At 35.7% G+C, this 25,177-nt stretch overlaps 1 protein-coding gene across 3 annotated transcripts; it reads left to right on the forward strand.

The window, feature by feature from the left end:
• Nucleotides 1-1,772: 1,772 nt before the first annotated feature.
• Nucleotides 1,773-22,852, forward strand: LOC114298688 (nuclear poly(A) polymerase 1). 3 transcript variants are annotated; one of them, XM_082892528.1, is made up of 11 exons: nucleotides 1,773-1,925; nucleotides 2,020-2,672; nucleotides 3,438-3,515; nucleotides 3,605-3,712; nucleotides 7,038-7,100; nucleotides 7,206-7,367; nucleotides 10,918-11,031; nucleotides 11,125-11,187; nucleotides 11,284-11,613; nucleotides 13,673-13,837; nucleotides 22,381-22,852. In XM_082892528.1, exons 2-11 carry the CDS (start codon nucleotides 2,556-2,558, stop codon nucleotides 22,597-22,599), a joined length of 1,419 nt encoding a protein of 472 aa, XP_082748654.1. In that variant the 5' UTR covers nucleotides 1,773-1,925; nucleotides 2,020-2,555; the 3' UTR covers nucleotides 22,600-22,852. The 3 variants fall into 3 exon arrangements, with proteins under 3 accessions (XP_082748654.1, XP_028099096.2, XP_082748653.1); XM_028243295.2 differs by lacking the exon at nucleotides 22,381-22,852 and adding an exon at nucleotides 13,927-14,648; XM_082892527.1 differs by lacking the exon at nucleotides 22,381-22,852 and adding an exon at nucleotides 13,927-14,648 and having other exon boundaries at nucleotides 10,918-11,187.
• Nucleotides 22,853-25,177: the final 2,325 nt, after the last annotated feature.

The raw sequence follows: 25,177 nt of genomic DNA on the forward strand, positions 1-25,177 counted from the left end.
CCCCTGGCATTCTCTCCGGTCTTCGCTCCGACGACTCTATCGTTGACATCACCACTTCTGACTCTTTTCTCGCTTGTTCTCTTTCTCATTGTTCCTTTTCTTTCCCTCCTTTAGTGGTGAGTCCAACGATATCTCAGCCTCCTCTCTCTCAATTGTGTCCATTGCCGTTAAAACCTCTCTCTCTGTCTCTCTTTATCTCTCTTCCATATTCAATACTACCACCACCACCGTCTTTTTAAATTTGGTCAAATTGAGTTTGTCTTGGCTTGGATCTACGCCGTCAGCTATCGAGATCTATGCTGTCTTCATTGAGATTTACTCTCGTCTCAGCTTCACAAATCTGTTGCTGGTAAGGATCAACGACATAGTTGCAACCAATGTCGATGGTGGAGCTTGAAACTTTCCGTTCGACAAACACGACGGGAATGCTTTATTATCTATATCTTCTCTCGTGAGGATCTTTCTATCGACTGGGATTGGGACTAAAACAACATTATCATCATGATGGTCATCAACGTTTACTAGGTCGAATGAGATTCATGCGATCTAGACCGTTGCTTTCTGTCCTTATTCTCTCTATACCTTTTATGTGTATATAGAGAGAATGAAGCTTATCATTTGATGGTTTTTTGTTGTGATTTGTAGGTTATGGATCTTGTGATTTTCCATCGTCGTGGAGGTACGTCCATTTGTCATTTTTCTTTTCTGTTCTCTTCATCTTTGTCTCTGTCACCCAAAATATAAACATATTATAGATAGATTTATGCATTTATTAGTTTGTTTGAAAATGGTTTGTGCTTTTATGTTTGGGGAAGCATATATATATATATATATATATACTTGGGTATTTATATCTATATATATGTATAGAAGAAGTATCTAATTTTGAATACACATTCCACATCCATTGATTCTTTGCTTATTTCTTGCAAATGTATACATGATGGCGGATGACTTGAAATGAGCGAGAACCAAGAGAAGAAAGAATAAATTTTGTTTTTGTTGAATTTTTTTTGTTCTTGTTTATTTATTTGTTTATTCTTATATTTTATCTGTTGATTAGTTTTGGTGTAGTTTGGTTTCTGTTGATCTAGGCCAATGCAAGACAACACACAGAAAAAGATTTGAAGAAAGAGAAGAGCAAAGTTGGGGCTAGATTTGTTCAATTTTATTTATTTATTTTTTTGTAGTTCTTCTTGTAACGCATGATGATTTTTTTTTTTTTTTGTTATTGATTGTTGATGTTATTGTTGATAAAGAAGAAATAGATTGTTGTTGATGATGATGATGAAGAAACAGATTGCAACAGATAAAAAAAATGAACAGATTGTTCAAAAATTTGAACATATTAAATTCAATAGAGATTAAAAAAAAGAGAAGTGTAACAAATCAACAGATGAAGAGAGAGAAGAGAGGTGTAACAATTCAACGGATAGAAAGAGAAAAAAGGAGTGATGCAGACTAGATAGAGGGAAAAAGTTTGAAAATAATGTGAATTTGAACAGTTAGAAAAGATAGGTTATAAAAATTCAACATATAGGTTAAAAAATTCAACAGATAAAAAAACATTTAAATAGATAGATAAAAAATTTGAATAGATAAACAAAAAAATTTAAACATATAGATATAAATTTACACAAATAATAAAAAAAGTCAAATAGATAAAAAAAATCAGATAAAATTAAAAATAAAATGTCAATCGAAAAGGAAAAAAAAAAAATCAGTAATTTTTTAACAAAAAATAAATATGTCACCAACAAAAAATATCAACCGAAACTAGTAATATTTTATACCCTTCATATTTTGAATCATCATCATCGCCCTTTTTCTCTCCTGTCGTCATCATCATCATCGGCACAACTGATTGCCTTCTACTTCTCCCTCCTCCACTTTCTATTCTTCCACCGCTCTCTCACTCTGTGTCGGTAAGAGTCTCTCTCTCTCTCTCTCTCTCTCTCTCTCTGTATATATTCACCTTGTATAGGCTAATGGGTTCGATTCGATCCTTTGTTTGGGCAGGTCTAGTTAGGTTCTTCAATCGCCAAGAAGAGAGACCCTATCGAGAATCGTATATTCCGAATCAACCGACCTCAGACCGGGCTTCCTTCGTTATTTATGCACTCTAGGGTTTCGATCCCTGATCTGGTCTCTTGTTTTTGGATTAAATTTGCTTTATTTATAGAGTGAGAGAGAAATATATATATATATATATGTTTGGTGGAGGCGTTGTATCATTATTATCATCCAATTAAACAATTTAGGGTTTGATTTGTATTGTCTCTCTCGAATTAATGAACAGTTTTGCATATTAGTAGAGGATTAGTGAAACTTTTATTAATTTTTATTTATTGCTATATCGCTGTTGCGCTGATATAATCGAAGCTCGATTGTCTTTGATTTTGAAACAGAAAAAGAGAAAATTGCAAAATATATTATTATTGTCATATGCGTTTTTAAGTTTTGATAAAATATTCACACAGAAACGCAAACAAAAGAAAAGAAAATTTTAAAAAAAAAAGAAAGAAGAAAAGATTAAAAGGAAAGAAAAGGAATTTATGGGTAGCCCTGGATCGAGCAACTCTGCCACTGCACAGCGACTTGGCTTGTCGGATCCAATATGTACCGGAGGGCCTACAGAGTTCGACGTGATTAAGACCCGCGAGTTGGAAAAGGTTGGTTTTTTATTGTACTATTGAAAGAAATCTATTATGTCTCATTTTGTGTACATTTTTGTTGGTTGGTAATGATGCAAAATAGAAGAATTTTAATTTTTGAACACGGAATAGTAAGCCATTACTTGTTGGAAAGTGAGTGATCTACAATTTTTAATTCTATGCTTGTTTTGATAAAAAAAAAACAACGTCCAATTAGTACACATTAATGTGTGTTTGGGAGGGAAAGATTGAGTACACACCTAACCTTTAGCATAATGCACAAAGTGGTGGCCCCAAGACTTAAAACCATAACCTTAAGGTTATTAGGCCAAGTCTTAACCATTGAACCAATGAACCATTGAACCAATGCTTGTTTTGATAATGAGGAAAAATTTGAGAAACTATACCAAATATATACATATGTATAAAGCTAAACTGAGAGATGCTCTTTTGTAGCCTTTTGTACTTTGCCCCCCTTTCCTGAAGAATTATTCAAATTTTGGTCAGAAATGCCTGCACCAATTGCATTGCACATAAAATGTTTTCTTGCTTTGAACACATAGATGTGTGTTAAGAAATGTATCCAAGTGGATAGTTTGTTGAAGCTCACATGAGTAAAGGTTTCTCTTTTGTGGTTCCATACAACTGAAATATCTATGATCAAAAACATTTAGTACCTGGCATTCCTGTATTCTTACACAACCAAGTTGAACATAAAAGTTTTATTTGGAGTTGCAGATCTTTGATTGTATATATTTGATTATGGTTTGTGTGTGCAATCAGTTTCTTGCAGATGTGGGATTATATGAAAGTCAGGAAGAAGCTATTAAAAGGGAGGAAGTGTTGGGGAGATTAGACCAGGTTGAATTGTCTTGTCATTTGGAGTTACTAACTATTGTTAAATTATGCTTGTGTAATTTGTTAATACAAACTTGTTGCAAATTGAACAGATAGTGAAGATGTGGGTGAAGAACATTTCCCGTGCTCAAGGCTTCAATGAGCAACTAGTCCAAGAAGCTAATGCGAAGATCTTCACATTTGGTTCCTATCGGCTGGGTGTATGAGTCCCCTCTCTCTCTCTCTCTCTACTTTTTTGCGACGAATTGATTTTACTTGCTTATCCACATTGATTTTACAAATTGACTACAACAGTATGGCAAAAGTCTTGCTATTGTCAAAAATAGCACGAAACTCAATTTTGGGCTCTCAAATGGCTAGCTAAACCTTGTAGCATTGCTAAACCTTGTGTCACATTTGGCACAAGGTTTAGCTATAGTAGCTAAAGTTTCATAACCCTTTTATGGGACCCACATGTAATGTTTATATTTGGCATTTTATGAGAAAAATAGAAGAAATAGCATTTGTACCATTGGAGCAACATTGCTAAAATATATCAATAGCTAGCCATTTAGCTATTGAACCATTGGAGATACTCTAAAATGTGTACTACCTTGTTGAAGTAGGGATGGTGGCATCTCTATAAATTTTATTCAATGGGTCATCGTCAAGTTAGCATCAATTTGAATGTTAAGTTGTATTGAACCTATCTTTTGAATTATATGTGGAAAAAATTTAGATCAATTTCCACACATTCATCAAACTCATTTTTACTGTCCTAGTTTGACAAATTTTCGATTATGCCTTGAGATCTCATTTGGGAATTGGCTATTTTAGTTGGCTTTTTACGAAAAAAAACATGCAAAAAAAGTAGAGAATGATGTGATTGGGTGTTTTGGTTTTTTGGTTATTTTAGCCAAAAAGTTATCTTCCCAAACACCTTCACAAACCTTATAAAAATGATTTTTGTTTGTTTTATACATAATGTATTTTAACTATTGAATATCAGTTAAGCTATTTAGGTTTGTTTTGAGAACTAGCTATTTTAGTTGGCTTTTTGGTTTTTTACGAAAAAACGTGCAGAAAAGTAAGAGAAGAGAGTTGATTTTTTGGTATTAACTTTTTGGCTTTTTGGACTATTTTAGGTGGTTCTCAAACTTTGCCTTAATCTCAAGTTTTTATGTATTCCATTTATTTTCAAAGACAATTATTTCCATTTATTAATTTTTTGGAAAACATTTCCATTTAATTTTTTCTTCTTTGAAGCCTACAAGAAATTATAATACATAGCAATTAATTCAAGCATGTTTTCATGAATTCTTGTGAAAGTCATATAATAATACTCAAGTAATTAGTGTATTGTGTTTAATGATTGCATATATTTTAATGTTCAACACCGCTAACTAATGAAATTAAAATAAAAGAAATTAGTACTCAAGTACACAATGTTTGAAGTTTAATATTATATGCTTCCAACTTAATTTTATAGCAACTAAAAAACATGGATTGTTTAGTTAATACGAACTCCAAATTAAGTTAATTTACTTTAATTGATTTTTAACAAAGAAGAAAAGGAAATTAAATTGCAACTTATATAATTTATAAGTTAAAATAGTATAAAATTTAAAATAAAATGTTACAAAAAAAAGGTGATGTTTACGTTCTATGTTTATTCACTAGTAACTAAAGAATTACAAAATAATTTAGGAATCAATTAGAGAAGTAAATAATATGTTTAATGTTTTTGTATGAAGAAAGCAGTGAGAGAATGGATACTTGTTCATAGGTTACTTTGGAATGTGTTTGATTACAAGCTTTGTAAATAAGTGGGTAAATTTTTTTGAAGTATCTCAATAGCAAAATTGAATATTTATCAAACTAGGAGGGCAAAAGTGAGGTTTTACCATTCCTCAAGTAATCCACACAATGTATGCTCAGTTTCACACCAATTACCTAACAATTTCACGTTAATTTAAAAAAATAATGAACTATTTCAAACAAAAATCTAAAAGCTACATTTCCTTAAGTTTATCATCTTTTGTGAATATTGTTTGGCATACTTTTTAACAAAAGATTGGTATAAGACTGCTACCATAATTTTCTTAGGTAAAAATTAGTTGTCTTTGGTCTTATGGATTATGAGATTTGGTATCTAAGGTGTAAAATGTATTTTAAGGCAATGTTGGACTAAAGCTCAAATTATTAAATGTGAATGAGTCATTTTGAAAGAATAAAGATGTAAATTGAAATTTCCAATAGGTTTATTAGTAACATTGGTGCTATTTACACCATTAGATACTCTTTAATGGGTGTTCTGTAGGACACCACGAGGTTGGAAAAAATCATTTTCGCAGTTTGTTTTTTCTTCTTTCCCTCTCTCCGTCCCTCCCTTCATTTTTCTGCTTTTTCTGTGTGGTTATGTGTGATTGCCCCTTCGTTGGGGTAGACTGGGTGTAGTTGAAAAAAATCACAGCCTCCAAACTGACTTTTATATATTTCTAAACTTCTTTATCACTTTTAAATATTCAACATAGGCACCCATATACCCTCCCTCCAGATCAGATGGGCACAATATTAGCGGGAGAAATTGCTTCCGCTCTCAATAAAGAACCTCCCGCCAAGTATCTTGTCATTGTCGATATGATTGAATCAAGAAGATTTTTTTAAGTGTGGTTCAACTGTGTTTGGCTGACTTGGGGCTCAACATTTAGCCATATGAATAAGGCTACCTTTTAGAGAAACATAGATTTACATATATAAAATGATGATCACCAATGTAAAATCAAAGAGCAGTGAAAACTATGAAGGACCAATTCAAACTATATTTATTAACTAAAAAACCAAAAGGAGATAGATTATCGTCACTTTAGAAATTTAACATATTAATAATAATAATAATAGTAATGTGATGTGAGCTATGAAGCACCAACCAATACTCCAAAACAAATGTCGTAAGGGTGTTGGACACAGGGACACTGCGGGGACACGTATGGGACACTTCATGTGACGTGTCCCTTTATTTAAATAGTTTTTTCTAGTGAACATGTCTGGGACATGTTGGGGTCATGCTAGGAACACAACAACTAATTCCCCCCTCCCCCCCAATTTTTTATAGTGCTTTTGATAAATGTTAGATGTCGAATATTTTTTACTTTTTGTTTAGGTTTAAATACTTAATAGATGATCCATAAACAAGATATAAATTATAAATGTTAATTTGAAATTGATATATTTTTCTTTAAATATCGAATTAGTGTTAGTTTTTGTTAATTTTGATTGTTTGTGAATGTAATATTAATCTATATAGAAAATAAAAATATATGAAAAAATATTTTATTGCTATGTCCCCATCGTGTCCGTGTCCCCATTTTTTATGAAATCACCATGTCTTGTGTCCATATCCTTGCTTGTTATGATGTGAACACAAATTTTGCAAGGATGGCTTATAATAGGACTGCTTTAGAGTTAGCCTTAAGATTATAAATCTTGTTTGTTGTTATTTTGAATTTTTTAAATTGAGTTTCTCTGGGTGTGGTTGTCAAATAGGTACACGGCCCTGGTGCGGATATAGACATACTATGTGTTGGACCAAGACATGCCACGCGAGATGTATGATGAGAACTTTCTCCTCCATGAGCAGCAATTTGCATTTCTTTTTAGTTTTCCTCTAGTGGAGATTGATAAGTCTAATTTTTCTTCTATAACTCAATGCAGGAAGATTTCTTTGGTGAATTATACAACATGCTGGCAGAGATACCTGAAATACAAGAATTACATCCAGTCCCTGATGCTCATGTTCCAATATTGAAGTTCAAATTCAGTGGTGTGTCTATAGATCTTCTTTATGCAAATGTAGCACTTGGGGCTATTCCTGAAGTAAGTAATTTTTTTTATGGTTACCTTGTATTCACTTTCTGAATGTGGTTTAACAAACATTTAACAAAAAACAGGATAAAATGGTTTTAAGTATTCAACTTTTGTAGTGACCTTCGTTTTTGGTGATGGTGTTGCTTGTGTAGGGGGCAAGTGTGCATCCTAAAAGTAAAAGGTTACCACTATTATCTTCCTGGATGATAGTACAAAGATCTAATTCTTGATGACTTATATATATATATAAAAAGATAATACAAAGATGTAAAAATTTACTTCGTTTTTAAGTGACCAATCCTTTTCATGTTTAAATGAAAGAGTATAAATATTAGTTCAAAATTGCAGCTCATAAATCTTTGTGCCAGCTGTAGTATTCTTACATCTTCTGATATTTTGATCTTAAATAAAAACCAAAAAGTCCTGTCAGTTTGATTTGTTCCCCTAATTTTTTAGAGCTAGTACTAGTTATTACTGTTAATAATTGGAGTTTTATAAACAAGGAAAATGTATTCCATTGGGTATATTATGTGGTGTTGATATTCTCTGGTGGAATAGTTTACACCACAACTGGAAGTTGGGAGGAGATTTTTTTGTGAAGAATCATTTGGTAGATTTAGTGAAAAACTTGGGCTGCGGTGGAGGAAGCCATCGAGTTTGAGAGAAGATATAGGTTTTAGACTATTTCTCTGTGACAAAATGGGTCTTGGGCTTATAATGTAATGGGGCATGGTAGTTTAGATAGATGACTATAAGTGTGTTCTGTTGAAGATGCCGGTCAGCTGTCACAAGCGTCAAAGTTCAATTGTTCCTTTACTCGGACAAGTATACATGTATTCATGTAGATTGCATCCTAGGGTCATGTTGTTTTAAGTTAGCTCATTGGAAATGTTTTCTGAGTATTAGGAGTTGTTTTAAACCTTGGGTATTGTTTTTTTTTTTTCCTTTCAAAATTGCATTTTTAGCAAGAAGCAAAGACTGATGCTTGCTTAGCGGTTGCTAGTTGTTTGATTGCCGTAGGTGATGTAGTGCTATTGTTGATTCATTTTATAAATTTTTTTTGGGGTTCATTCTCTAGTAGGTAACACTCACTCAGTGATTGAGCGCTCAATCTTTTACTTGAGTCTTTAAAAATTCTAGTGAGCAACACTCGTTAGGTAATTGAGCACCCAACATACGTTTTCTGCAACTCGACCTGTTTTAGGTTTTAGTATTCACTGTGCATCTATATACCTTCACAATTCTTGCTTTTAGGGTTGCTGACTTTTAAGCGTATTATTGAGTCTTGTAAGTGAGTGATTTTATTGAGTATTTTTCCTTCAAAACCCTTAAATACATTGTATCGTACCAATAGAGCTGTTAGTGCAAAGACGTAGGTGAGGTGCTTCCTTCCTGGTGATTGTGGAGTACTAGAAAGATCTCAAAATTAGGTTAATTGAGGTGTGGTTGTAAGTTCTCGTGTCTATCGTTTTTGAAATTTTAGATTTGCTTAGTGGACTATTGTTCGGGAGTTGGGATCATGAGTTTTTCCTCTCGAAGAGTTTTCCTTGAGGTTTTCCATGTTAAGTCACAGTGTTATGCTTTACGTGCTTATTTATTGTTGTGATTTCTAATAAAAATCCTAACTGAGAATTGGCTGGTAATTTTAAGAGGTTAAATTGGCCTGTTCACCCCTGTCTAGGAGTAATTTCCATCGTCTTTGTAATTTTAAAGTTCATATTTATTGGAATTGTTTAACATATATATTACAACTAAGAAAAAAATTACTTCTTATAATATCTTATATATAAAATACATAAATGCTCCCCTAAGAAGTACGGACACGGACACATAACATGACACGGCATGGATATGCGGACACAAATTTTTTTATAAAATGCATGACACGACACATTGCAGACACGTGCAAACATATAATTTTATATATTTATTTTTGTCATATTTTTAAATATTTAATATTTATTTTATGTCAAATATTTAAGTCTATGAAATTTATCAACCTTAAATATGCTATTTTAATAAAAAAAAAATGGTCCTTAATGCTTCCTCAACGTGTCTCTAGCGTGTCTTAAATATCCCAATGTGTTCGACTCTCTCTAGCTTGTCTGACATGTGTTCGGAATGTGTCCATGTTTGACACGTATCGGACACTTGTATGTCACCTTCGGAGAGGTGTCTGTGCTTCATAGACACTCCCCTAGGTGCTCCCAATCTTATACTCACCCCTGTTTCTTTTTTGTGAAGCTATGCATATGACTCCTTTGCTTGGATGCTTGGTTTGTGTACATTCTAATGCAGAGCACCATGTTAGGAACTAAAATAATGCTGCTTGTGGTCGATTCTGTTTTGGGGTAAAGCTACGGAAAGCTTATAGATTTGGGATTAAGATTGTAAGCTTTTATGGATTGAAGAGGATTAGGGCCAGAACTTGCTTTGTTTGGAGATTATTGTCGGATTTTCTGTAATTTAGTTGTTGTTATGGGTCTGTTTGTCATTCAAAGAACAAAATTTGATTGTGGAGAACTAAAGATAAGAATATTCAAGGGTTCCTACTGTGAATCCCTTTGCTAGATAGTTTTAGTGATTACATCATATAATAATCCATGGTATGAATCATAGATAAGGGCCCAATAGTATAAATCAAACCAAGTCTTAAGTCCCACATGAATATTTTTTTTTCCATTTGACTCTATTCAATGTCATTTTGTTAGTTAAATTGAGGAGATTTATATTTCTTTTTACTACACCAGCCCACGTCAATCTAAATCTGCCCCTTCCTAACACTTCCATCTACCGTCACTGTAACGCATCTCTTCACTACTGTCTCTGTTGGTTTTCGTTATATATACTATTGGGTCAAATTAAGGACCCAATAGTATATTTATACTAAAAATAAGACCCTCGTACCACTATTACAACCTATGAGCAAGAATTCTTTGAATTTACTAGAATACCCTTGGTTCAACATAAGAAAATAACGATAAAACAACAGTGAGCTGCATATTAGGTTATAGTCATCATCATAGAATAGGAATAAATTTAACTAAAATGTGATTGGATATGTCCTTAGTGGGCCCATGTGAAAATCTCAATTTGGCTACTTTTTTCCAAGTTCCACCTCATTCTGATTCTGCCTCCTTACTTTGCCACTTCTCTGTGCAGTATCATTGAGACCATTTTTTTTTTTTTTGTGATAAATTTATTGAGACATTCATTGTTGATATTTTGGACATCCTCATATTTGGCTAATCTTTGTTTAGGCATGCCATTTTGTTTAGGGCCTACTCTTGAAAAAAGAGAAACTGTTGATTTTAGTTTTTAATATTTTGAAGTATCTTTCTTCCCTTTTGTTTGTTTGTATGCCATTCTTTATTAAATATGTTGTGTTATGGAAAAGTGTGTATTTATTATCATCATCTGACTAAGAGCCTACATTAGTATTCTTAGCAGCGTGGCAGGCTTCAGTTAATACTTTTATGGCTTGTGGAATCTGACTGTCAACTTGTCAAAACTTTTTAAGGTTGGTTGAGGCATCTCCAAACATGTTCATCTATTGCAGGACTTGGATGTTTCAGAAGATTCAATACTAGAGAATGTAGATGAACTGACAGTTCGTAGCCTCAATGGATGCAGAGTTACAGACCAAATTTTGCGTTTGGTTCCAAATATTCAGGTTGTATTTAATATATTTGTGCACAAATTTGCCTTTTTCTTACTTTATTTTTATATATGCATTGCTGATTATGTTTATTGTTTGTCTTGTCAGAACTTTCGTACTACGCTGAGATGTATGAGATTCTGGGCAAAGAGACGTGGGGTTTATTCAAATGTGAGGAAGTTATTTTCATGCTGAATGTTTCTCTGTTGTGACTGCTGTTGTCGCATTTATCTGACTATATAAATTATTTGCTTCTGTTGCAACCAGGTTACGGGGTTTCTTGGTGGTATTAATTGCGCATTACTCGTTGCTCGTATATGCCAACTTTACCCAAATGCACTGCCTAGCATGTTGGTGTCAAGGTTCTTCAGGGTCTATAATCTGTGGAGGTGGCCAAACCCTGTCATGCTATGTCCTATTCAGGAAGGTTCTCTGGGACTTCCTGTTTGGGATCCTAGAAAAAATTTTCGGGACAGACAGCATCTGATGCCGATCATAAAGCCTGCATATCCTTGCATGAACTCTAGTTACAACGTGTCGACAAGTACATTGCGTGTTATGATGGATGAGTTTCAGAGAGGCAATGAAATTTGTGAGGTACCTTCGTGAATTTTAAGTTTTATGTTGATTTTGGAGATGTTTACAATGTGAATCATTAGATGATTTGCGGCAATTTGGTTGATTATGCTTTATTTCGTAAGAACAATGCTGCAGTTTTAGCTATACAACCTTTGATGTTCAATCTACTATAAGTTACTATAATTTAACCATTATTCTTCGACTTCGATTATGTTTATCACCACTTTTCTACTTGGTAGGCATATCGTCCTTTTCCGTCCTAATTACTTTTGTCCATTTCTTAGAATCTTGGATCTGTTGACTTTCTGTTTTCTAAGCAATATTTTAATGTTTTATTGCCCTTGTGAACATGAATTTTTATGTTTGATTGCCTGCTTCTCTATGGCTGCTGTTGGAACTTGTTTAATTGAACATGTAAGCTTATAAATGCTTCATGCATGGCTTTTCTCCAAATGTTTGTCTTCTTGAAGTTTCTATGAATATACCTCCCTCAGATTGGCTGTTTTTTAGAGCTTGGTGGCTAGTGTTGGCTTTGTTAATTTGTTACTTGGAAATATTATCGGTTACCTAGGAGGAATTATCCCGTCTTCCAGGAATTCAAGGTTGGTGGTGTGCCCAACCAATAACAGTGGCCTAAGAATTACATGGCACTAGAAACAAGGAAATGGTGGAGAAATGGCATGATCTCATTGGATGGGCACATGGACACTTGATCTTCCTGACCCATAGGATAATTTCTGATTACCTAGTGTCTGGTCCTTGTTTATGTTGGTCTTATACAGTTGTGGGATAAATCTATAAAATGTTTGTGTTGGTCTTATACAGTTGTGGGATGAATCTATAAAATGTTTATGTTGGTCTTATACAGTTGTGGGATAAATCTATAAAATGTTCCTAGAGATGAGACGTCTCTTTTTTCTTTCTGTTTTGCATTAAATCTGAAGTCAAATTGGGAGGACCCACGTGGACAAGGGTGTAAGTATGAGGGGATCTTATTCGTAGTGAAGAGTTAGAATGGAAGCCAGCTCTATCAAAAAATTTTCTCCAGATTTAGATAAACATAAGTTATTGATTGGCAATGTTGTGTGAATTTTTTGTACTTATTTTGAGTAACTAGAATTGACTTAATGATGCGTTGACTTATACCAGCTTTACGTACCTCACCATTTTAACTGGTAGGGATTTGCACCCATTAGTTAATGGTATGCAAAGTGGGTACACAGGTGGGAAAAACAATGTCATGATGACTACATTTGCTAACCATATTTTGTTTACCATACTACTGCATTGGTAACAGACATGAGTGAAGGGACCAATTAGAGCAATACAATGGTGACACATGAGATGGTAAACAATTTTTGGTACATAAATGTGCTTATCCTAGCATTATTGAAAAAAATGGAGTGGGTATTTTTCTCACTTGTGCTATTAAATTTTGGCTGAGATTTATGGTGTCAACTTATTCCTATTTTTCTCACTTGTGCTATTAAAAATAGGGTTTGTCCCTTTTGGTAATTTTATTTTGGGGTAAAATAGTATTAAATAATTTTTTTTTTTGAAAAATTGGTGTGTCCAACCAAGTTTTTGGTGTGCATTTAGAGGCTCCCCATATATATACATTGGAAAATACCAGTGCCTTCTTTGTAGGAATGTGGTTTGATATAAATAAAACTAAACATGTATATTGATGAAAAATTTCATCAACAATCATTAGAACTAGTGGTATGTAAAACATTTGAGCATCTGCTGTTGCTGGGGTTTCTCCATTTTGGAAAGGGTTTTGTCATGGGACGAAACATATTATTTACGGCCTTGAAGTTAACTGCTATCCTCATTGGGTTAAGAATCCTAGTTTTGTTCACTTCCACATTTGACCCAAGTCTTCTTCTGAAAGTGTTATTCCCTTTTGAGGCCATGATTGATGTCAATTGAGATTTTGACTACTCAACTTAGTGCTTTGAAACTCTTTTCATTCTGCTGTGAGCTAGCTCTATAACGGTTCTCTCTCTCTTTGTGACTGATTATTATTTATTTGTGCTATGTAATTTTTTTTCTATAATTTTATGTATTCTTGCAGTCGATGGAGAAGAACAAGGCTGGATGGATGACCCTGTTTGAGCCTTTTCCATTTTTTAAAGTATACAGAAATTATTTGCAGATAGATATAGCAGCTAAGAATGATGATGACTTGAGGAAATGGAAAGGCTGGGTTGAGTCTCGGATTCGCCAGCTTACTCTGAAGGTGACACCATCTTTCTCTTTTCTTATTTTGTCATCAGCACTAAAATTTTCTTGAAGCTCTATGCTCATGTTGGCATTCAATTAATTCAGATTGAGAGGGACACAAAAAGCATGCTTCAGTGCCACCCACACCCTGGTGAATTTTCTGATAAATCCAGACCGTTTCATTATTGTTATTTCATGGGTCTGCGGCGGAAGGCAGGCACTAATGCTCAGGAAGGTGAACAATTCGATATAAGGTTTACTGTGGAGGAATTTAAGCACTCTGTGTTAATGTACATCTCCTGGAGTCCTGGAATGTGGATCCATGTATGCCATGTAAGACGTAAGAACATTCCTCCTTTTGTATTCGGCCACCCCAACTTACAAAAGTAGCTGGAGAGACTCTACTGCAAAAACAAAGCATGGAGGCAAGTGGCAGCAGCCTCTTAAGGTGTACAAGAGACGAGGAAGAGATGCCTCTAAGGCCTAAGCTTTGATTTGGCATGCATTGGATGATGAACACCTCATTTGGGACCGTGCCTAGTTATGTTTTAGGCTTATGAGTCATGTTTTATTATTATTATTTTAGTTTAGGGTATTTCGGTAATTTCATAATTTGTAGACATGGGTTATACGGGTTGCTCATGGGTCGTCTTGTGGGTCAAGTTATTAGATTTTATTTATGTTCCTTATTTAGTCTTAAATTAGTTTTGAAAGTCCAAACTATTATAGTGGTTTCCTTTTTTGGTTCTAATTGGTTTAGGAAGTCTCTTAGTTCTATATAAAGCCATGTAATGCTTTTAATTATATAGACTTGATATTTCAGAGAATTTAGAGTTTTTAAAGCTTCTTTATGGATTTTGTGATGCAATCAAACCCTAGGTGTGATGCCTAAGGAGTTGTAGGAGTGATTCCTAGACTTATCTCCTTCTTCTCCTTTTTCCCCTCCTTTATTTTCTGCACTTTAAACAGCCTAAACAATGTTCACGGGTACTTTCACTGCCCCAGAACAGCTCTTACAGTGCTGTCCTGCATCAATTTTGATATCAGAGCGAGGATTCAAACTAGTCTACACGATCGGGGAAACCTTTTAGAGAAAGATTGATTGAAAATCAATGTGATGAGATCCTTATAAAAATTTTGGAGCAACTTGATCATTGTAATCTTTGTATTAGTGCTTTGGAGGGCCAAACAACTCAAGCTAATGGCGCTACAACAACCGAAGAATAAGGAGAAAACTCTGAAATTGATAATCATGGTGAGAATGGTGAGAATCAAAGTGAACAAGAAGCAGATCAGCGTGATTAACATGGAGGTTCCAGATTTTGAAGGCAAGGTTGATCCTACAGTGTTCTCAGATTGGCTTGCATCCATTGAGGAGTATTTTGAATGGTATGATATGACGGATGAACGAAGAGTGAGATTTGCTAAGATGAAACTTGTGAGATTGGCAAAAGTATGGTGGACTGGTGTGGAAGGAGATATCAGAAGAATGGGGCAACCACTAATAGGCACATGGCAAGAGATGAAAGCCAAGCTTTGAGAGAAATACATGCCGTAGAATTATCACGAAAAGTTGTGTGACCAACTTGTTACTCTAAAACAGGGCAGCATGTCAGTAGTAGCATATATGCAAAGATTTGATGACCTTAAGACTAGAAGTCAAATTCTGGAATATCCACGTCACACCCTTGCTCGATTTAAGTCTGGTTTGAGGATTGACATACAACGAGAATTGTTTCGTGAACCCTTACACAGTATGGAGCATGCATTCTAAGTGACACTTGATATAGAAGAATACATGAGTTACTCAATTACTAAGAAATTTGGGTCTCAAGCAGGGGAGATAACATTTAGAAGGTTCACTGATGCAAATAAAAGCACAAAAACAGCACCTTTGCAGCCACTAAATCGACCAAACATATCCAAAGCCTCATCTTCCAGTGTTGTTGATCATAGAAATCAAGGTACTGTGACTGTGAAGCCAAGTGGGAGGGATAAAAGCACTACTTGTTTTAAGTTTGGTGAGTCTGGGCACATGGCTTATCAATGTCCAAGGAAGAATACCCTCCATATTGCAATCGAAGAGGACATAGAGCAACTGCCAGAATATGACCAATCACAGGAATATGTCAACGATGGGGATCAAGGTTTTAAAAAGCGGCCGCAATCGTTACGTAATGCCGTTACGTAACGGTTGTGGTAATTACCGCCACCCGTTACGGTCACTTTTGTAGTGTGATTGAGATTCATAGGTGTGCTGGCCGTAGCGGTTGCTATAGCGGTCGTAACGGTGCCGTAATGGCTTGTACGCACCGTTACGTAACAGTTCTGAATTGCTTCTTTCGAAAAAACACAAAAAAAAGAAGTTGAAAATGGGAAAAGAGAGAGAGAGAGAGAGGAGAGAAGATGAAGAACATGTTATTGATTTGTTGAAACTCTAAGACCTATGCTATTCTATTCAGCTACTATCACTCAACTATTTTGTTTGTGTGTGTCTATCTATATATTGTTTAATAATAATAATAATAATAATAATAATAATAATAATAATAATAAGTGTGGTCATTATCTATTTGGTTTGATTAAAATATATATATATATATATATATTTAAGCTTTTATTTATTCTTTTATTTTTGTCATTGTTTATCTTATATATAATAGTTAGTGATTGATTTTTTGCATAATATAAAGTCATTAATTATGAAAATAAAATGTAAAAAACTCAGTTTATAGTGATTTAAAAATATAAAATATATTGGATCAAATTTAAAAATTTATAAAAATTGATCAATATTTATTTTAAAACCTAATAAATATGATTATGGAAAAAAAATGTACGTATCGGTAAGTTTTTTTCAAATTGTGCGAAAAATAAAAAAAAATCACGGTTCCGATTACCGCAACCGTTACACTACGGCCTTTACACTCCGCAACCGCAACAGCAACCGCAACCGCAACCGCGCCACCGCCACCGTTACGGCAACCGCAACCGTTTTTCAAAACTTTGATGGGGATGCATTCAATTATGGAGAGGGCAAATTTGATGATTTAGGGAAAGATGAGTTGGAAACCTCCTTTCTTAATGTTGTTACGAGTATTCTAGCAGCCCCTAAGGTGGAGCAAGAAGATTGGCGACAAACATCAATCTTTCAAATGCTGCTCCGTTTTGAAAATCAACCAAAAAAACTTGTTATTGATAGTGGAAGCTGCATGAATGTTGTCTCTGCATCTACAGTTGAAAGACTTAAGCTTCCAATTGAGCCACATCCTCATCCTTACAAGGTAGCTTGGATTGACAAGACGTCTATTCCGGTAACTCAATGATGCCTTGTTTCTTTTGCTTCGCCTAATTATAGTGATTCTATTTTATGTGATGTACTTCCTATGAATGTCACTCACATCCTTCTTGGTCGACCATGGCTTTACGATCACACTGTACACCACAATGGACGAGAAAATACATACACTTTCTCACTTGGAAAGAAGACAATTGTCCTACATCCCATGACTATGACAGAGATGAGAAGATATGAAACTCCAAAGCCAAAGCGTATTGTTGAAAGTCAAACTAAATCTCTTCACGTACTCTCTAAAAGGCAATTCGTAGTGGAAAACAAAGAATCAAAGCTTATTTATGCTGTAGTGGTTAAAGAAGTGAAGCAACCAACAACTGGTCCTGAAACAAAAAGGCCTTTTGAGGTTGAGAAGTTATATGAATTTGCTGATATAGCACCAGAAGAACTTTCTAATGAGCTTCCTCCCATGCGTAATGTCCAATACGCAACAGATTTTATACCTGGGTCTCAATTGCCTAATCTTCCAGCTTATCAGATGAATCCTAGTGAACATACTGAGCTAAAAAGGCAAGTAGATGAGCTGTTGTCCAAAGGATTTATTCACAAAAGTTTTTGTCCCTGTGCTGTTCCTGCCTTGCTTACACCAAAGAAAGATGGCATGTGGCGCATGTGTGTCGATAGTCGAGCTATCAACAAAATAACCATCAAATATTGGTTTCCAATTCCTCAACTTGATGATATGTTGGACATGGTAGCTGATTCTACTATTTTTTCAAAGATAGACTTGAAAAGTGGTTACCATCAAATACGAATAAGGCCTGGAGATGAGTGGAAAACTACCTTCAAGACAAAGGATGGTCTCTATGAGTGGCTAGTTATGCCATTTGGTCTTTCCAAAGCTCCTAGTACATTCATGCGTTTCATGACGCAGGTACTTAAACCTTTTACTAGTCGCTTCCTTGTGGTCTATTTTGATGATATACTAATCTATATAGCAAGACCAAAGGGGAACATATTTCCATCTCCAACAGGTTATGAGAGTTCTTTGCCAAGAGAAACTCTATGTAAATTTGAAGAAGTGCTCCTTCATAAGTCCAAGCGTCGTGTTTTTGGGCTTTGTTATCTCTTCCAAGGGTGTAGCGGCTGATCCGAACAAAGTCAAAGCTATTATATAGTGGTCGATTCCTACCACCATGCAAGAGGTTCGTAGTTTCGGCGCTATATTCGAAATTTCAGCACAATAATGGCACCAATTTCTAATTGCATGAAGAAGGGAGAGTTTCTTTGGACCAGTGCAACGACTAAAGCATTTGAAGAGATAAAGAAAAAAATGATTGAAGCTCCTTTTATGCTTTCCGGACTTTTCTAAGGTGTTTGAAGTGACTTGTGACGCCTCAAATGTGGGAATTGGGGGTATACTCAGTCAAGAAGGCCATCAAATTGCTTATTTTAGTGAGAAACTTAATGAAGCATGACAAAAGTACTCTACTTATGACAAGGAATTCTATGTTGTGATTCAAGCACTCCGTTACTGGCGTTACTATCTCATATCCAAGGACTTTGTGTTGTATTTTGACCATGAAGCTCTCAAGTACATCAACTCCCAAAAGAAGTTGAATCATTGACATGGAAAGTGGGTCTCCTTCTTGCAAGAATACACATTCGTCATCAAACATAAAGCTGGGATAGAAAATAAGGCAGCTGATGCGCTTAGTCGTGTGATGCTAACTCTTAACTCTATGTCCAGCCAAGTTGTGGGCTTTGATTCGCTCAAGAAAGACTACTCGTCTTGCAAAGATTTCAGCATACTTTACACTGATATAGCGGCCGGACAACATGCTGAATATCCAGAATTCTTTTTACATGATGGGTATCTTTTTAAGGGAACTCGTCTTTGTTTGCCTAATGCATCTCTACGCGAAGTGGTGATTCGAGGAATTGCATTATGGAGGAGCAGCAGGTCATTTTGGCAGAGACAAGACAATTGCAATGGTTGAATACCGTTATTATTAGCCAAGTCTTAAGCGGGATGTTGCCAAAGTTGTTTCTCGATGTCGTACCTGTCAACTTTTTAAAGGACGAAAGAAAAATACTGGTCTATACACTCCATTACCAGTACCACATGAGCCATGGCAAGACCTAAGCATGGACTTCATCTTAGGGCTGCCACGAACCCTTAGGGGATATGATTCCATTTTTGTGGTGGTGGACCGCTACTAAAAAATGGCTCACTTTGTCCCTTGTTCAAAGACTTCTGATGCTATCCATATTGCTAAAATCTTTTTCAAAAAAGTTGGCCGACTTCATGGTTTGCCAAAAACAATTATCTCAGACCACGATGTGAAGTTTATGAGTTATTTTTTGCGTACTTTGTGGAAGATACTGCATACAAAATTGAAATTTTCTTCTTCTTTCCATCCCCAAACTGATGGTCAAACAGAGGTTGTTAATCGAAGTTTAGGTGACCTTCTTCGTTGCCTTGTAGGTGATCATGTTGGTAGTTGGGATCAAATTCTTTCTATGGCTGAATTCGCATATAACAGTTCAGTTAATTAGATCACTGGTCGCAGCCCTTTTGAGACTCTGACAGGTTTACTTCCTTGTAAACCAATTGATTTGGTTCCTTTACCCGTTGAGGCACGTCCTAGTGTTGAAGCAGATGCTTTTGCTAAGCATATTCATGCGATACATGATGAAGTGCGAAGAAAGATTGTACTCAACAATGAGAGTTATAAAACACATGTTGATTTGAAAGAAAGTTTGCAGAATTTGAAGAAGGGGACATGGTTATGGTCCGCATTAGATCTGAGCGATATCCTAAGGGTGCATACAAGAAACTCCGTTCAAGAAGTTCTGGTCCATACAAAGTTCTCAAGAAAATTAGTTCTAATGCCTATGTACTTGATTTGCCGAACAATGTAGGTATAAGTAATGTCTTCAACATTGAGGATCTTACATTATACTGAGCTCACGATGATGATGATCCTAATGATGGTGATGCTACTCGACTTCCACCCGCCCCACGTTTGAAGGAAGACATTGAAGATATTGTTGATTATCAACTTGTTTCCACTATAGGTGGTGGCTATCAAAAGTACCTCATCAAATGGAAGGGGCGTTCACTGTCAGATTATACATGGATTAATGATGAGGAATTCCAATGCCTAGACCATGACTTATATGAACGATTCCATGCTTTTAACTCGCCAGGGTCGTGTTTTTTTCAGCCGGGGAGAGATGATGGAGGCAAGTGGCAGCAGCTTCTTAAGGTGTACAAGAGATGAGGAAGAGATGCTTCTAAGGCCTAAGCTTTGATTTGTCATGTTTTATTATTATTATTTTAGTTTAGGGTATTTTGGTAATTTCATAATTTGTAGACATGGGTTATACGGGTTGTCCATGGGTCGTCTTGTGGGTCAAGTTATTTGATTAGATTTTATTTATGTTTCTTATTTAGTCTTAAATTAGTTTTGGAAGTCCAAACTGTTATAATAGTTTCCTTTTTTGGTTCTAATTGGTTTAGGAAGTTTTTTAGTTCTATATAAAGCCATGTAATGCTTTTAATTATATAGACTTGATATTTCAGAGAATTTAGAGCTTTTAAAGCTTCTTTATGGATTGTGTGATGCAATCAAATCCTAGGTGTGATGTCTAAGGAGTTGTAGGAGTGATTTCTAGACTTATCTTCTTCTTCTCCTTCTTTCCCTCCTTTATTTTCTGCACTTTAAACAGCCTAAACACTGTTCACGGGTACTTTCACTGCCCCAGAACAGCTCTTTCAGTGCTGTCCTGCATCGTTCTCCAGATGCTGCAATGAATGGGAAGAAGATAAAATTGGATGAAGTTGATTCGGGGACTAACTCAAGGGGACCCCAATGTCATGCAGTAGAGACTGATCATGCAGGTTTGCCTGTTGAAACAATGGCAAACGAACGATTTGAAGCTGATGTAGAGAACATCTCAAATAATGCAAGATGTCCCGAGAATATCTTGTGCCGTGATCAGGAAGTTGAAGGATCTGTTAGATGCAGCCACCCGCTGGGCCTTTATCTCCTTCGAGTGTTTCATTAAGCTCAGGGGAGGAGAAGCAGCTTAACACGGAGCAACCCAGTGGACCGTTTGTTGGCTGTCATCATAGTCCTTTGAAAGAACTTGATCTTGAAAATGATGCAGGATTGACTAATCAAGTTCATGATTTTGGTGGGACCATGAAAGTCGGCCCTGTGCGGTCTTTGACAGCCAAAGAAGAAGAAGGCGTTGCAGAAGCGGGGAAAGGGGTTGGTTCTTCCTCGAAGTTCTTGTAGAATGGAGGCTTGGAGGAGCTTGAGGTCTTGTCAGATAACTCCTTTCACCTTAACATGTGCACACCATTTATTTATTTATATTTTATGTTCCTGATTTTCTATACTTTAATACGTGCCTATAAATTCCTTGATGGGTTCATACTGCTTTTTGGTTTCTGTTTAATTGTGTGTCCCTGATGATTTTGGATGCATTCATTAACCTCAAATTCCAGGTTACACAAAAAAAGAGGATAAATTACACTGACGTCCTTTGAGATTTGGAGAAAATACTCAGTCCTACAATCTCGACATCATTACACAAACCTTCCCCTTCCTCTCTTTTTCTGTAAATCCACCATTAAGAGAGATCGGTGTTATTATGTAAAAAATGTGTGGCTAATTGTATTTTTTCCAAATATCAAGTGAGGTTAGTGTAAATTTTACCCCCTTACACACCCCTGAAAAAAGAAAAAGAAGAAATAAAAAAAAATTCAGTAGTATTAATCTACGAAATTTGAACTCTTCTTTGACCCCTCAACCCCCTTGCAGTTGATCAATGAACTACTTTGCACGGTGTAGTTTTCAGTACATATCTGTGTTGCATATCTTGTGTCATCTAGATATAATTTTGTAGGCTTTTTTAATCTCTATATTCTTCTTCAGGGAATAACAAATCTCGCCTGTTACCAAATCTGGTAGCTAATTGTTAGCTAAACATATTGTGTTTGTTCATGTCTGATACTTGTCTCTCCTTTTCTACGTGAATAAAGCCTATCGAGCTCACTGCACCCATCTCCAATGTAGCATCCACTTCTACATCAGTGGCCCCTATGAAGCCACTTATCAGATGATTTATCTGTCAATTAAGTTACAATTGAACCATCTGAGATGGTTGACTTTTCTTATTGAGAAATATCTTATAGTTACGTGATTCTGTTTAAGTTAAACTGGTTGGTTGTTTTTTTTTTGTTTAATTAGCTGCAGGTTGAACTACACTTTTTTGACAAAAGCAACTGGGCAATAGCGAATGATACAATGTGGCTTACATTGGGCAGGGCTGAACAAAGCTCCTTAATCATCCTAATGAGGATCCTTCCCAGACTCGGTAGGTATAATCGCACATTTTGGCGGAATGAGGATCATTCATACAAGGTATATATATATATATATGTATGTATGCCTTTATCATCAGAATAGGGATGTTTCTTGATCAAGTGATGGAATGAGGATCCTTCTGAGTTAGCAGTCATGATCTTTGAACTGGAATCCTCTTAATCACCTACACCAACCTCCTCTTTAACCATGTAACCCTATGCAAGGAAACCGAGTGCTAGCCATGCACAGTTTAGTAACTTGTATCATTAGTTGACGCGATCAACTGATACTCGAAAACTTGTATTTTTGAGTTGCATGCAATTAATCAATTCAAGTCACCACGGCGAGTTCTATAGTTTCTTCATATTTAGATTTTGGTAGGTTAGTTTCTGGGCAATGGAATTCTTTCAGCATGCTTATATTAAGAGGTTCTAGTTTGGTTAAATTTTCTTAGCACAGACTAATGTTGTCTTATCAATCTTCATCATATATATTACACTCTTGGGATGGTTTGGCTTTTGCCAAGACAATTATTGATCTGTGACGCTCTCTGCCCTGTTAAGTGAAAGAAATTGGTGGTGAACGTATGAGTTTCCATGTTCTCTTTTCACTAGTGTTTTTTGGGGTTCAGTTTTGGCCTTTTTATTGTCAAATGAGGTTCTAATGGTTTAGCGAAGATGGTTTGGATGGCCTGCATTCAGATATCCATACCAAAGATAAAGTATGTTTTTATTTGCGTAAATTACACCGTCCTCCCTTGAAGTTGGGAGAAAATCTAGCTAGCTGCATGGTTTTTGCATAATATATTGGATTCTCTTAATGTTTTATTTTGCATAATGTTTAACTCATTTTCATCAATAATTTATTAGTTACATAGATGGAAAAATAATAGAGTGCTGTTATTAGCACCTATTTTTCTTCTTTGGACCTCCATCTCTTTTATTTTTTTTAAATTCTAATTTTGTCCAACCGTGAAGTTCCATTTTTAATCTCATCTTTAACCTTGTAATCCTAGCCATTCCTATCATCTCCCGCCGCCGCCTACCCTCCATGTCATTGTTTGCCACGGCCAAAACCCTAGCCTACTGTAGTAGAAGTAATTGAATCAGAGAAACCAAAGCCAATTGACCCCCGAAAAGTCCTTGAATTGTTGATTTTGTTCAGGGAGGAGAGCAGTAGAGTTCCAAAAGAAAGGCTCTTTGAAAAAATAAATATGGAGAGAATAATTGACAGAGCAAACAGGCTCTTTGTTTTCAATTGTATTAATCCTTACGGGGAGACTCCATTTTATAGGAGTGATTATACAACATTTGCAAGACAATATAATAAAAAGCTACTAGACAACATAATGAAAGGCAACAATCATAATTAAAGGCACAACATATAAAACTAAAAGTAGCCGAAAGGAAATGGCACTAACTAAAGCAAATTGCACTATCTAAGGCATCTGATGACTACTAATGACACACAAATATAATATATACATTATATATATTATATATTATTAATAATGAAAAGAAGCTTGATTTCAAACACTCCCCCTCAAGCGACGTTGTAGATGTTAATCATTCCCAATTTGTCCGTCAGATCTTCAAAGCTAACTCGAGCAAGAGCTTTTGTGAGAATGTCAGCCTTTTGGCTCTTTGTTGGAGTGTAGCTGACTTGAAAAACTCCTTCTTCAATCTTTTCCTTGATAAAGTGTCGATCTATCTCCACGTGTTTAGTTCGATCATGATGAACCGGATTCTTAGCGATACTGATGGCGGCTTGGTTGTCGCAGTATAAAACCATGGGATGCTCAGATGGAACCCGTAATTCTTCTAACAGTCTGTTCAACCAGATTCCCTCACAGATACCTAGGGCCATAGCACGAAATTCTGCCTCAGCACTACTACGGGCTACCACTGACTGTTTCTTGCTTCGCCATGTAACCGCGTTCCCCCAAACAAATGAACAATAGCCAGAGGTTGATCTTCGATCAGTCACTGAACCTGCCCAATCTGCATCTGAAAAAATCTCAATTTTTCTATTTGTTGTTCTTTGGAAGAAGAGACCCTTTCCTGGTGTCATTTTTAGGTACCTCAATATTCTGGTCACAGCAGTCATGTGTTTTTCGGTTGGATTATTCATGAATTGACTGACCACACTAACAGAGAAGCCGATGTCTGGCCTTGTATGAGAAAGATAAATGAGTTTTCCCACAAGACGTTGATATCTCCCTTTATCACTTGGTGCACTACCGTCACTTTCTTCCAGTTTGATAGTTGTGTCCATAGGAGTTTCTGCCGGCTTGCATCCTAGCATCCCTGTTTCATTTAGTAAGTCTAGAACGTATTTACGTTGTGAGACTGCTATACCTTTCTTTGACCTAGCAATCTCCATTCCAAGAAAGTACTTAAGATTTCCAAGATCTTTAATCTCAAATTCCTTTGTTAGGAATTTTTTAAGTAAGCCAATTTCCTCTTCATGATCACCTGTTAGAATTATGTCATCCACATAAACAATGATAATTGCCAATTTCCCTCCTAGGGAGTGCTTCACAAATAATGTATGATCGGATTGACATTGAACAAAACCATACCCTTTCACTACCTTAGTGAACCGCTCAAACCAGGCCCTGGGAGATTGTTTGAGACCATACAGGGATTTTCGGAGTCTGCAAACTTTGTTGAAATTTGAT

Source organism: Camellia sinensis, chromosome 10 (genome assembly GCF_055761805.1).
Source record: "Camellia sinensis isolate YWXY chromosome 10, ASM5576180v1, whole genome shotgun sequence".
NCBI lineage: Eukaryota > Viridiplantae > Streptophyta > Magnoliopsida > Ericales > Theaceae > Camellia > Camellia sinensis.